The sequence below is a fragment of the Cryptomeria japonica genome, chromosome 6 (assembly GCF_030272615.1).
Source record: "Cryptomeria japonica chromosome 6, Sugi_1.0, whole genome shotgun sequence".
NCBI lineage: Eukaryota > Viridiplantae > Streptophyta > Pinopsida > Cupressales > Cupressaceae > Cryptomeria > Cryptomeria japonica.
The window spans coordinates 534,864,872-534,879,879 of NC_081410.1; the positions used below are offsets into that span (position 1 = coordinate 534,864,872).

At 36.4% G+C, this 15,008-nt stretch overlaps 1 protein-coding gene across 1 annotated transcript in view; it reads left to right on the forward strand.

The window, feature by feature from the left end:
* LOC131068002 (tubulin-folding cofactor E) overlaps positions 1–15,008 on the forward strand; it is a 215,867-nt gene that overhangs the window by 146,082 nt on the left and 54,777 nt on the right. The window contains exons 6-8 of the mRNA XM_058003191.2: positions 3,144–3,286; positions 3,450–3,595; positions 3,703–3,764. Coding sequence (XP_057859174.1) covers positions 3,144–3,286; positions 3,450–3,595; positions 3,703–3,764 — 351 coding nt within the window. The remainder of the gene's footprint in view (positions 1–3,143; positions 3,287–3,449; positions 3,596–3,702; positions 3,765–15,008) is intronic.

Below are 15,008 nucleotides of genomic sequence, written 5' to 3' on the forward strand. Positions count from 1 at the left end.
GACACGTTAGAATGCCCAAAAACTAAACCAACTGCTGATAGGAATTTATTCAAACAGTTTGCATCCAACTCCTTATTTCTCCGTTTAATGTTTAAACCCCTTATGGCTTCGGAAATGAAATGTTTGTTTGTTTTTAAGTCTTTGCATAGATTTGAAATCACATAACATGAACTAGAAGGAAATTACAATAATATGCAACATGAAGATTGAACTACTGCTGATATGATATTATTTTCAGAATTAATAAAATCAAATACATAGCAGATTTTTCAACTCACTAAATACTTCAGCATTTTTCACATAATGTTCCAACAATGACTTCCCATCTTGCTGCTACAGTAACATGAATAGTGCCGTGCTACAGTAACGTGAATAGTGTCGCGCTGCAGTGGCGTGAATAGTGTCGCGCTGCAGTGGCGTGAATAGTGTCATGCTACAGTAACGTGAATAGTGCTGCACTACAGTGCTGCTACAGTATTAATTAGTCTTCAATCAGTCCAATATCTTCATAAAATCATCCCTTCAGAATGGCATAAGCATTGGACAAGAAGTGAAGAAGGTATGAGCAAAACACCAAATCTGTTTGTAGCTGGAGATGCACCCAATCTGCCTGCTAATGAAGCTGATAGCAATGGATTCCAAAGGCCAAACCCCAAAGGAATGACGTCTAGAATGTCACAAGAGAGGATAGCCGTCCCCTAATGCCAAGAACGGACCTCCAACTCACACCAATTTCTTCTCATATTCAACATGCTGAATGTAGCCACAAAAGCTTCCTTTAATTCTTTCTCCAAGGGTCGACCCAACTCACTTGAGCAATGTGGGATAAAAGATGTGCAATATAAAACATATTAAAATATTCACTTATGTCTCCCTTGGGTGCCCTTTTGATTTGCACACATCCCCATAAAATAAATATTAAAGTAACACTTTAATATTTGACAATTAAATTAAATGTTACTATAATAACACTTCAGGCATTAAAATATATTAGCAATCGGACTCCAAATAGCGCGAGAGATAGCTTGTCGGAAAGCTCTTGCCGAGAAGTATCGAATCCAATCACCAAAACTAGCCTCCGTTGTGTCCTGCTGACTTACTAAAAATAGTAAGTATGCCTGAAACTAAGTAAATCAACTCCGATTTGGCCCAAACTCTGATCCTTGATGATAAAGTCATAGGGGAAGAGGATGATGTCATCATGGGTATAAATGCCTTGGGATGGATAATGTTGGGAGAGGAGAATGATGTCAGCAAATGAATGGTGGAACTTTGGGCTTTGAGGATGGTTGGAAAGGCATGAAGGCAAGGAAAACTCCACAAAGTTTGAAGGGCTTAAGAAGAGTTGAAAATGGTGGAAGAGAAATTGAAGATTGAGGATCAAAGATTCTGCTTGATGGGTGCCAACTGTGGTAGAAGAGAAGGGGAAACTCCAAACTTTGAAATATAGAGAAATGAAGGCAAAAGGGATGTTGGAATTTTGATGATGGTTGTGCTAGAGGTACAAGTCCAACAAGGGTGAAAAGATGGGAAAAGTCGAAAGTTCGATGCTTTTTAAAATTAACACTTAGGTGAGTATACTCTTTGAACTTTGGGGATTGAGGTGCTTAATGAATGGTAGAGAAGTAAGGGAGATCCTGATAGCTTGAAGGTTCAAAAATTTACACTTGGGCACTTTTTAAAAGGTTCAAGATGAGGAGTTGAGGTTGATAGGAAAGGCATGACGACATAAGCAACTGCAAAACTTTGAAACATTGACAAGACAAACACAGTCGATTTTGGTCTTCCCAACTTGGGTATTTGACTAACGCATGAAAGGGAAGGGCTCATGCAACAACCAAATGCACAAATTTATGCAAGATGTCTCATTTAGGATCTCTCAGATGGGTTCTCATCAATGGGCAATGGAGGGTGGAATGAAATAATAATAGGAAACAAAATAAAGGAACAAAAGGACTTAAAATAAAATGAAGCAACATATGCCAAAAAAAATAAAAAATAAAATTCACCAGCGAAATAAAATTAATATGGTTAACCAAGATGCTAGGGTTGATGAGGATGTATAGGTCTGGAGTGAACTGAAAATGGGCTTCTTCAACATGTGCTAATTAAAATTACATTCAATAGCCAAAAATTGTATCTTGGTTTCATCCAAAATCCACTATAATATGCTTTATTCCCATGCCTTAGATTGTGGATTTGAAACAATAAAATTAATATCTACACCAGACTCTATTGGGTCTGAGAACATCCAAAATAGTCCGAGATATTCACAAGTTGTATTTTGGTTTAACTTCACTTTGGAAATATTATTGGATAAAGGAACGTGACAACCATGGCAAAATATGCCATACCAATGTTCAACAATTATAATTAAATAACAACAATGAGGACATACTGGCTTTGGATCAAGTAATAAGTTAAGAAATAGGTCTACAATTATTATAATTATTGGTAGGCATTGGATTATTCATTAACCCTGAAACTTACCTGGCCAGGATTAGCTAGTATTTCATTTGGCCTTATCTGATTTTGATGGCCTGACAATGGCAGATAAAAAAGAGATAAAAGCGAGAATTCTTGTGATACTCCAGGAAGTAGCAATCTTCACGGTACCATTGTGCTTTTAAAAGTTATCATATATTGCAGAAAATGCAAAGAAGCCTTATAATTACTGCTTCCCTTCCCACCACAAGCAAGAAGGGAAAGTGTCCTAGATTGTGATGTTTCAATCCATATCTAACAACAATACACATCCTTAGTACATCGTGTTTTCCACTAATCTGTATGTGGTTGTTTGCAAAAGCAAGAGATGGTGAGCTGAAAGACATTGCCCAACTAATATATGGGTTCTTCAATATGAAAGGATTTGAATTTACCATGAGTAACTTAGTTTCTAATTTTGATTGCATACTAGAACTATTATTGCTTTCTTTATGCAACTTTCCTGGGGATGAATAAATGGTTAATCTTGGGTAAATCTATTGCAAATTTGGTGTTTGAATTATCTACTGTTGTCTTTCATTGAGACATTTTTATCCCATGATCTGTGACTTCTTCGTTATGCTTAAATTGGAATATTAAATATTTTATGTTTTAAGATCAAGTGTACTGATGGAATTGTGTTTTATGATTTTTTCAAGCCTTCAGTTGAAGACACATCCTTTTCCTCAGTTTCTTCTCCTTCCACATTTGTTCAAGGTTTTGATTTCTTGCGGCTTTTGAGTTTGGAAGGGAATGAAATAGAAAACTGGGAAGAAATTGTCAAGCTTTCTCAGCTTAGCAGGTACATTCAAGCAAGCGTATTGCTCATTAGTATTGTTTTATTTTTCATACAACGTGCACCATATCAAAGCTAACACAGATTGCTTGCATATTCATGTATATATTTGTAAATATTTTCACATATCTCAATTACTTTTTATTCGATACTCATTATTGTTCTTCAGATTGGAACAACTTCATCTTAGCAAGAACATGCTCAAACACATATTTTACCCCAATTATTCTGCATTAGACCAAGGTTCATTGAATGGGATAGAGCCAACAAATGTTTGCAACAAGCCCTTCAAGAACTTGCATTGCGTTCTTCTTGGTAAGTATGAAATGCATTTTTCCAATTTAATAAGGTGATACTTGTGTCTCATTGCATCTTCTCTGGTCTTTTTCTTATTTTATCCTGATAAAGTTCACATGCTTCAGGTGGAAATAAGATTGAGGACTTGGCTTCTGTAGATGCTCTCAATAACTTCCCTAGCTTAACAGTAAATATCTTGCATCCTTGAATTGTCTGATAAGTGATTATTGATTTAAAATTAAAAGCAGACATCTTTCTTTTCATATATCATGAATCCATAACTGAAGGAATACACTTTTAAGTTTTAATTGGAAACAATTAAAAAATTGGCAAGTAATCCATGTTAAATTGGCCTTCCCATGTGCTTATGAGCCTTGTGATTTCAAGGTTTACAGATTTCTTATTGTTTTCCATTCAAAAAGAACTGTCAAAATCATTTCATCAAACCAATTGGACATAATAAAAAAACTAATGAGTAGTCCATCTAAAAATGGCTTTATCATCTACTTTTGAGATTTGCAATGTTGAGGTTTACAGATTTATTATTGTCTTTCTTGTTGTTTATCTTCAGTCCATAAACTGAAGAAGCACAACTAATTGGAGATAATAAAAAAACTGGTGAATAAACCTTAGTAAATTAGCTTTTCCATTTGCTCACAAGTCTTGCAATGTCAAGGTTTACAGATCTCTTATTGTTTTCCTATCAGATAATATTTTGTAGAAATCATCTTGTTTCATTTTGTGGTTCAAACATGGAACAAGAGAGAGTTTACAAATAGCTTCATCGACAAAGAACTTGGAAGGATGGATCCTAAATTGCCCCATGCATCTTTCACTAATTTTTTCTTCAGGCTTATATAATTTGTTATTGCTCAGTACACTTAAACTAACCTATTAGCTTGGAGCACTGGACCTTCGAAAGTTTGACATATCAAGCTTCCAAGTCTCTGTCTCCTGATTTGACATTTAAAATCTCCAGATGATCCTTCATAGGCACAATGATGGTTTTTGGGGATTTGTGTACCTACTTTGGAAGTGATAAATGATGCATTGATAAAGGTATGGAAATTCATGACATTATTTGTTGATTAGAAGACTTTGAAAATCAACTCTGGATTTCTCAATTCAATACATAATTTGCACATTGTAAACTGAATTGTCATTTTTTTGTCCTCGAGAAAATTTAAACTTTTATTGCGGATAAACACACTGTATTTATCAAAGCCAGCAAAGAAGAAAACCATGCAAAAGAACTTTGACAGATGGAATGCCAATGATGCTAAGTCTAACAATTGAATATTTCCAGAAGTGAAATCCTTTACAATACTTTCTCGGAAATTTGGCCATATACTCAGTCACTTGTTTTTAGCATCTTCAATCTCCAATTATTTTTGACCCTTCTTTCCACTGACTTACCACAGTTATCTCTTTTTGAATCCTGATTGACCAATGTTGTCCCATCGCAAGTCCCCAGACCAATCAAATAGGATCTGATTGTGTTGAGAGATCTTACAGATTTTTCTTGACAATCTTTTAGGCTTCCTAGATGCCTTGCCTTGTTCCATTCACCCTTTTTGCCCTCATGCCACTTATGGCCATTATCTCTGAAACGATTTGTGTGACTGACTGTAGAATTATTGACAAATTAACCAAAATCATCTTTCCTGTATAATTGTTGAATCCAATTATAGTGTACTAATGCCTACATAGGAGGAAAGTATATCAACACCTTAGCAAGAAGCAAAGAGAGCTCCTATAATGTCCCTAAATTATGCTTTTTGATAAAGCTAACTGAAAACAGCTGACTGGAAATTATTTTCAACGCTGATTACAGACAACAAATGACTGGAAATACTTGTATCAAACCCTCTACTTGAATGGACAGGCAACATGAAGCCCTCAAGCATTGAGAATTAGTGAAATTGGAAATGGAATCAATTGTTTGTTGCTGGTAAATGTATGACAGAAGTATTCAGCACAAAACATCATTATATGTAACTCCAAACTGATATTTAATTTTATGGCAATGAGTACAATGTTGTTATACAGGGCTGTGACCTAAAATTTCAGAACTGTAATGCCAAATCCACTCATACGCTGTCTAAATATGATGGTACAACAGTTGCATGGATGATAGGTCAATGAATTCAGACTTGTACGGTCCCCCTCCATCTGAAATGCACCTGTATGGAATGCTCTATGAACTGGCGTTGAAAATGTAGATTTGTGTTCAGAAATTACTTGAGACAGCAATAAATAATGTACAATCTGTTGCAAGGAGGTGTGCAGCGGTGGTTATGTTTGACACTGCTGAAACGTGAATTGGAATGACTGTGCAGTTGTAATTGTTGATAAATATGGCTCCCGCAAACCCTTGTATGACTTGCACAAACCCAGTAGTGCTGATTGGCCTCCAATTTGACAATTTCATGCCCTGGAATATGTGTGTCTGCTTCAAATTGCCCTTAAGATGGTATTTGGTCTGATGCAAATGCTGGTTCTCTAAAAATAGTATGAAAATCAGCAACTCAAGCAATGGACAACTCTGAAAATGCTGAAAATTAGATTACTTGATGGCAATAAACTATTTGTCTCCAAATCTTGATTGCTCAATGAGAAAATATGCATGAAGTCATCAAGTCAGCTCATCATGCAACACCTGTGTGGAATTGCCAATGCTAGAGATGAGGGCTTTTGTCCTCACGTCCAAAGTAGAAATCCAAGAGTGTTTTCGTTCAGCTAGATTTTTAAAAATAGCCTAGGGTTTTTGTCCTTGGACGCAAATTCAAATGCAAACTCCAAAGTGGAAAAATGCCAATTATGAAATACTGTTTATAATTAAGTGTTTAATAATGCTTTTTGTATTATTAAAATAATATTATTAAGTTGCCCCCAAAAATATAAAATTACTGGGCCCAACTTAAAGTAATATTATTAATTCTTTTTGTCCTGAAACAGGGACATTATAGATCCTATAAGTCATATCGAAGCAGTTCCTATTGGAGATATCCTTGCTAATTTTTTATATATGTGCCATCATTGATCTTGCAAATAGTGTGCCTATGCCTCCTTTGTCATATCTCCAAGCAATTGCCACTCTTGGTCAATTGTAGAACTTTAATTGTAACTCTTTTACAATATTAAGATCCTAAAAGCCATCTTTAAGATAAAGTCTTTCAAAATGCCTAGATGTTGATGTGGAGCATATGTTGTCATTGATGTCATAGGTGTGTCAAAGGTGTATAACATAGGTATGATGTCCAAGGTATTAGCAGACCAGTGAGAATTAAATGTTAGCATTTGAGTTCCTGATTGGTAAACTATGCTGGATAGCTCTCTTAATGTTATCATCATGCTCCGGTTTGAGTTGTTCCCGACTGTTTATCTTATGTGGTGTTGTTTGGGAGCATCTGCAGTATGCTTCTGAGGTTTATTGCTTAGAAACAAAATGTGCATTTAGTTGTACTGTCAGAGTGTTGGGTTCCGTATTCAACCATAGTTGAGAGTAATGTCATATTCTGGAGTTTCAGTTGCTAAGCTTTAGTAGACAGAAAGTTAGAAGTGATAGAGTGTTCACTCTGCTTGTTGGCTGATTGGTTAGTTGTTCTGGTGTGAAGTGCCTGAGGATTGTAACATGTACCAAACAGAAGTAGTGTGTTGATGCTATTGGAGCCAGTGAAACGTGTGTTGGGCAACACATGGTGTGTCCCTTCTTCAGGAGTAACATGTGGGATTTTGGACCGAGCCTATTACAGGTTTGGTGTAAGGTTTATTGTTGTGGCCGACTTGTAGATGCAATAATCTTGTTCTAGGTTGACATGTGAATGTAATTATGGTTGTAATTCATGTATAAAGTTGATCTAGGTTCATTCCGAGTGTGGTGCTGAAATGCATATATTCGGAAGGTGTGATTGATGTGCGAGTATGTGGGTGTGAATAGCATCTCAATTGTTGTGTGTGGTTTTGATTGAAGATCATATGCATTGTGTGAAGTTGTTATGATGCTATTTAGATCAGAGGGAAGTTGATTGTTCAAAACCTTGAAGGTCCGCAATTCATATCTCTTGTATTTTGAGATTAGTGTGTCACATGTTGAGTTGGTGCTCAGATCTTGGAGTAGGGGATTGGTGTCTCATGTAGGTTGGTGCTTGCAAATGTAATTGGGCATTGGTGTCTATGGTAGATTGTGCCTACTTCATATTGTAAAATCCTTATTTTATTCCTACTTTTGTGAGGCTAGATTTGGGCAGTAGATTCAAGCATCTATTCTCACCGTGGTTTTTTCCATTCCAAGTTTCCACGTAAATCTGGTGCTCACTCTTGTGTGTGTGTGTGTTGATAAGTTGCTTTATCATTAAAGAAAAATTAGTAAATGCTAGGGCTTATGCTTGGTGAAATGGTTAATGATAATTAATGTTTAATGTAAGTGAATTTGGAATATACAGATTCACCCTTTTCCCAATATATGTGTGTTCTTCAATTGGTATCAAAGCGAAGTTCCTTCAAAGAAGTTTAGAAGCTCAAGCTAGATCTGAGATGGCACACTCACTTTTTGATGGATCCAACTATGAATTTTGTACTCAGATCTCTTCCGCTAAGGTTTGGTGTAAAGGTTTCTGTAGTTGAAGAAGCTAAAGATTTGAATACACTAACTAGTGTTGAGTTGCATGCTCTTATAAGATGAGGATTGATATTGGCAAATTCTCTAGGAAAGAGATGACATTCGAGGTATCCAGGAAACTTTGTTAAAAAGATGCATATAGGTTCTAAAAAGTATAAATGTATGTTGCCTTCAAATGTTTTAATTGTGGTGAAGTAGGACATTTCATGGCTAAGTTTCCATACAAATATGTTAACAATGATGAATGGGAAGAAGTCATTTCCAAAAGGGAAGCATTTTCCAAAGAATCAGTTTAGTTTCTTCAATAATGAGGAAAGCTATTCACCTAATGATGATGACTAGTGCACTTTCGGGAATGAAGGTGAAAAGGCTCTATTCATGGCTTCGGAGACTACTAAAAGTGATGTAGGAGCAATGAAATCGGAAAATGATGACGATGATGTAGATCTTGTGGAAGAATTGCATTGTGTCGACAAAGAGATTAAGAGATTGAAGAGGATTGCCAAAGAAGTGAAAGCTATGGACTAAGTGTCTCAAATTCTTGAGAAGGCAGAAAAGATGGTCATTGATTTGAAGATTCAAATGGAAGAAGCAAAGAGGATTGAAGAGGATATGATAGAAAGGGTGTTGTCAAGAGACAAGGACTGTGAAAGACTTGAGGCAGAAATTGTAACATTGAGAAAGGATTTGGAAAATGCAAGTAATTAGCTAAAATTCAAGTTTGGATAAAGCACTAAGATCTTGGATCAGATCATAGAAAGTCAGAGATGCCACATATCAAAACTGGCATTGGTTTTATAGAGATACTAAAGAATAAGGTGACTGAGCAATGTAAGAATCAATTAGTGAGAGTCCAAAAGAGAATGGCTTTTGAACAAGTTGTGGCAACAAAGAAAGAAAGAAGGTGGATGATGGTTTCACTCAAGTGCACAAACAAAATAGGAGATCTAAAAGACAAACTTCAAGAGGACAAGCATACACTACCAGGTTCAATTATTCCTTTTCAGGTTATTGTTTCAATTGCAATCGATTTGGTCATAAGGCTATGAATCGTATAAATGTTTTGACAAGAAGTAATGACTTTGTTAGCATAAATGTCTTTGCACCATTGTTTGATTTCAATATTATTTGTCATAAGTACACCAATTTTGGGCATATTTCAAGAAATGGATAAGCAATTTTGCGAGTCCTCCCATGTCAGATGCAAAAGGAAATAACTCAGTAAGTTACATTAGCAAAACCAGAAGGACAAAGAGCAGAGAAATCCATGGTGGCTCAGATTGCACTACATGCTCGAAACAAGAAGAATCTATGGATCACTAACAACTGATAATCAAGTCACATGACTAGAGGCGAGCAAATTTTTGAACTTCAAGAAATTTGACAAAGGAGCTACAACTCTCGATAATAACTCAATCACTAAAATCATTGGTAAGGATACTTTGAGTCTTGATGGTGGAAAGACAAAAACGTAATGTCCTGTATGTAGAAGGTTTGAAACACAATCTTCTAAGTGTGAGTTAGATGTGTGATAAAGGCTACATTCTTTCATTCAATGCAATGGGTTTTGAAATTAGAAAACTAATATTTGAGAATTAGTTGTGAACGGAATTAGTGTATCATCTTAGTGAAGTAAATGGGGAATTGATTTGCCATAGAGGGGGAAGAAAGTTGACTTTGGAATAGAAGGTTGGGACATATCAATTTCGATGATCTTGTGATGATTAGTTAAAAAAGTGCAGTAAGAGACATGTCTAAGATCAAGAAGCCACCATCTATCAATTGCAATTCATGTCATGAAGGAAAGCAGACAAGGACCAAATTTCCTACCAAGGAGTATTCAACTACAAAGCCATTGGATTTGATTCATACAAATCTATATAGTCCAATGAGGACAAAGAGCACACAAGATGACAAGTATTTTATGATGGTTATTGATGATTATATTAAAATGACTTCAGTTACTTTTCTAAAAGAAAAATCAAAAGCTTTTGAGAAGTTTAAGGCTTTTAAGGCAATGGTAGAAAATGAAACCGGTAGAACAATAAATTGTTTGATATCGGATAGAGGTGGAGAGTTTACATTCAACATATTTGAAGAATTTTGTGAGATGCATGGCATCTAGAGACTATTTTGCTCCTAGGACTCAACAAAATGGAGTTGCAGAGAGAACCAGATTGTACAGGAGATGGCTAAAATAATGTTGAGTCAAGCAAAGTTACGAGATATGTATTGCAGGGAAGTTGTTCAAACAACAATATACATTTTGAATAGAGCTCAAATCAGGACAAGGACTACAAAGACTCGATATGAGCAGAAAGGAAGACCGAATTCAGTTAGGCACCTCAAAATATTTGGAAGCAAGTGTTGCATGAAAGGAATGAACATTTGGATAAGTTTGATTCTAGATTTGATGAAGGTATTTTTCTTTGTTATTCTATGACAAGCAAGGCATATAAATGGTATAACAAAAGGTTGAGAAGGATAGTGGAGAGTATTAATGTGAGTGTTGATGAGACAATATAGTCAATTGAAGTTTCGAATGAAGAAAACAATGATGAATTTGTTTGCAGTGGAGATGAAGTTATAGGAAGCGAGTCTGAAAATGCAGTTGCAAAGACTTCAAACAAGTATGCCCAGTTTTGAAGATTAAATCATAGCTGATAAAGACATCAGACTCAAACCCACAAAAGAATTGAGAAAGCAAATGAATGAGTACACTTTGCCTTACTGTAAAAAATTGAACGAAGTACTTATGCAAAGGGAAACAAAGAAAAAGGGTGGTTAGAAGCTATGCTAGAAGAATTATCTTAGATTGAGAAAAATGAAACTTGGGAGTTGGTTCCAATACCTAAAAAATAGAATGTCTTTGGTACCAAATTGGTTTTTAGAAACAAGTTGAATGAAGATGGAAAGGTTGTCTAGAATAAGTCCAGACTTGTATGCAAAGGATAATTTCAAGTTGAGGGAGTTGATTTTAAGGAGACATTTGCTCCGGTAGCAATGTTAGAGGCAATTAAAAAGTTTCTGGCATTATTAGCATTCAAGAATTTCAAGGTGTATCAAATGGATGTCAAATTTGCATTTCTGAATGGTTAGTTGGAGGAGGAAATCTGCATTGAACAACCAAAAGGGTTCTAGTATTTTGTAATGTCCCCAATTTAGCATACCATGGATTTTGGATGATTAGCCTATTATTTTGACCCTCGTAGGCTAATGAGGATGGTTAGTGGGTCTTCTGAGGCTTGTATCATCTCCAGTGTTTAGTGATGCAGTTTTGGCTTTTGTTTGAGGTCTCGAGGACTCCATATGCAATACTTACTATTTATAGTAAGTCAGAGTTACATAGAGTGGGACCCTTACGTTTTTTAGTAAGGCGTGTGGTCATGTGTGGATTCCTCAGCTCAACACCCAGTTCAGTTGGTATTCAAAAATATTGAGTATTTATGGAGTTATTAATGTTTTTTGGGCTCAAATAAATATAAATTAATTAAAAGGTATATAATATTAAGTTATAACTTAACTTAATATTGAGGGTCATGTCATCATTAAAGAGGGGCCAAATATTCAATTAATTTAATTGGCGTCTATCCCAAGGTGTAAAAGGTGAAATATTAAATGTTGCAAATGTAATAACATTTAATTACTATTAAATGAGCCTTTTGGAGGGAAATCGACTTCTTCAGGAAGTTATATATATTCAGCCTTGGGAATCGAGCCATTCATTCTTGAGCGTTTGTTTTGATGAAATTGTCTAAGAGGAGGAAGCCAAGGGTTTCATTCTTTGAGCCATTGGAGAACAGTACATTCTTCAGTGTTGCAACCATTTGAATTGGTGAAATATCTAGTGAGTTTGGCATCCAAGGGGAGCTTCATTCAGAGGTTCCATTTGTGCAAATTGGTGAAACTATCAAAGGATTTAAGGGCATTATTAATCTAGAAGCTTGAGAGAGTTTATGGAAGCATAGCCATTTGATTAGGCAACCAACTAAGGTCTTTTTGGGAGCAGCAATAAGGCTGTTATCAGTTATTATACAAGTTGCAGACCAAGGGTAACGAAGGCCCAATTCAAGGAGGGCGTTTTTGGCATTGGAGGCCACCCAAAATTGTAAATAAATTCAAGGAGCATTGTTGGGGAGGATGGAAATGCAGACGCCTCATCATTGAAGTCAAGAGCAAGGACATCAAAGAGAAATCGAATCAACCAGCAGGCTGCTATTGTTTCCAGGTTCTCATATTTGAACACTGTGTTGCTATGGTAGCCTTTGATAACAGATTTGATATTATATTTATACTTCATTGTAGCCAAAAGTCTTGGCAAGTCCATGCTTAAGTATTGCATTATAGTAAAGAGTTTAAGCTGGTAGTTCATCAGAATGTTCTTAGTATGCATGCCAATTGTTTGACAAAATGTCCATTGACTGTAGGAGTGCATTTTTCTTGTAAAACTCATTTACATGCTATTGAAAAGTCAAAGGAAAGTTGTTCTTGCATTCAGCTTGTTGCTTAGTCATTGTAGTGTTAATTTCAAGCATTCAAATTGAATTTAATGTCCATTTAAGCAAACAAATCAGACTGAAACTAAAGACCAGCGCACATAGAGGTTGCATAAGAAGTGTTTGACGATATTCCTTCAAGTCTTAGGTAACAAATTCACATTTGAACAGGCAAGGGTCTTTACATTGTTATTACAGCCAAGATCTTGCCATCCTGTTATCAGTTTTGATGAGGTTGTCAGATGAGTGAAAGAGATATCAGGTATTACAACAGGGAACAAAGAAGACAGTAGTATCAAAATCCACAAGTGCCTGAGGTTGACACTTTCTCAGAGGTTCTAAGAGAAGGAGATAACAGAAAAGTAGTGCAAAACATGGCAGAAGATGACAAGGATGCAAGAATTGAAAGAAAGTTTGATACCATGCTTGACATGATGTCACGCTTATTAGGGAAAATGGAACAGCAATCAAACAATAATTAGCAAGGTGATCAAAATCAAAATCATTAGAACAATTCAAGAGAAAATAGTGGTGTTCGTGGGAATAGTAGCAACAATGATGTGGAGGGTGATGGAAGGTATAAGACTATCAACCAACATGATGCATTCACTAGAGGATTAGCCTCTAGATCTCTTTTCCCTACCTTCATTCCACGAGAAGAACAACCACATGTTGCTGCCCCTGTACCTTTTGGAGATGAAGCACGATAGACATATTTAGAATATACCAGCTTACCTCCTGATTTTAGAGAACAGTGGACCTTTGATCAGATTATGAATCAAAGAAGTAGGAGAAATGGTGGAAGAAATGAATATCATGTTCCAGCACGAATTGATTAGCAGCAAACTCTTGGTAAGATTACAATGCCATATGTTGATGGGAGTGATAAGTGTACAGCTAGAGCATGGGTATAGAAGCTAGATAACTATTTGTCATTGAGACCGATGCTTGAAGAGGATGCCATCGAATTTGCTACACTACATTTAGAGGGAGCTGCTCAGGAATGGTGGTACCATGGTTTGGTCACCCTTGGCCATAATCACATTACCACTTATGCAGAGTTTGCTGATAGGTTGATAGAGTGAGTTGATTGCAAAGATCTTGAGATTTATTTTAGAGAGTTGGCGCAACTGAAATAGGTGGGTAACTTGGAGACTTATATAGGTGAATTCCAGAGAGTTGTAGAGATGGTGCCTAGCATTTCATAGAGGAGACTTGTCATATTATTCATGGAGGGATTGTTGGAGCCTTTGAAAGGTTGGATTAAGGCATTTGATCCACCCACTTTTTTGGAAGCCATGAAAAAAGAAAGAAGCATGGAGTTCACAGCCCCAAAAAACAAGAGTTCTTTAAAAGAAGTTCCTTCTACCAGCATTGAGAGTTCTCAACAACTTGCTGATAAGAAAAAGAAATCAGCAACCATGATGGATGAGAAGACACGAGAAGAATTAAGGAGAAAGAAATTATGTTTTTGGTGCAAAAAGCCTTACAGTAGAGAGCATGATTGGCCTTTTAGGCCTAAGGGTAAGGCAAACCACGCAATGTGGGTGTATTATGAGGATTCCGATTTTAAAACTTCGGATCAGCCAATTGCTTCAGGGAATGAACAGTGCGGAAAGGCTTCCTCAGAGTTTGGGATTGATGGGAATCTATCTCCTATGGCATTGTTTGCTGATGTGCAAGATGAGATTTCATTCCGATTCGGGGGAACAGCCAGCGGACAGCGTTGTATTGCTATGCTTGACACTGGAGCATTGCATAATTTTATTAATGAAGGGTTTGTGGCTAGATGCAAACTTCAGATAGAGGACTTCAATGGATCTAGAGTCAGAGTTGTAGATGGTTATATCCTCACGTGCACCAGGTGGATAGGTAATCTCCCCTTACTATTGAATGATTATGAGCTATAGGATGACTTCTATGTGGTCAACATGGGTGCAGTGGACATAGTTTTGGGCATGAAATGGCTCCAAGATAGAAGAATTTACCCTCAACGTCCCTAAGTTGGAAATAAAATTTAAACTGAATAACAGGAATCATGTGTTGAGGGGAATTACAGATGGGAGTTTACATTCTATCTTTCTCTGTAGAGAAGAGAACAGGAAGATGGAACATGAGATCATTTAGGAGAAGTTATGTTTGCTCATGACTCTAGGGGTACAGAGTGGTATGTTTTGGAACAACATGGAGGTGTTGTTCAGTTTGTAAACAATCCTTTGTTTGAGATAGACGCTACCTGGTCATGTGATAATCCACTCTTCGAGATAGATGTTGATCATTCTCACGACCCCAGTCCTGAGGTGAGCATTGATCG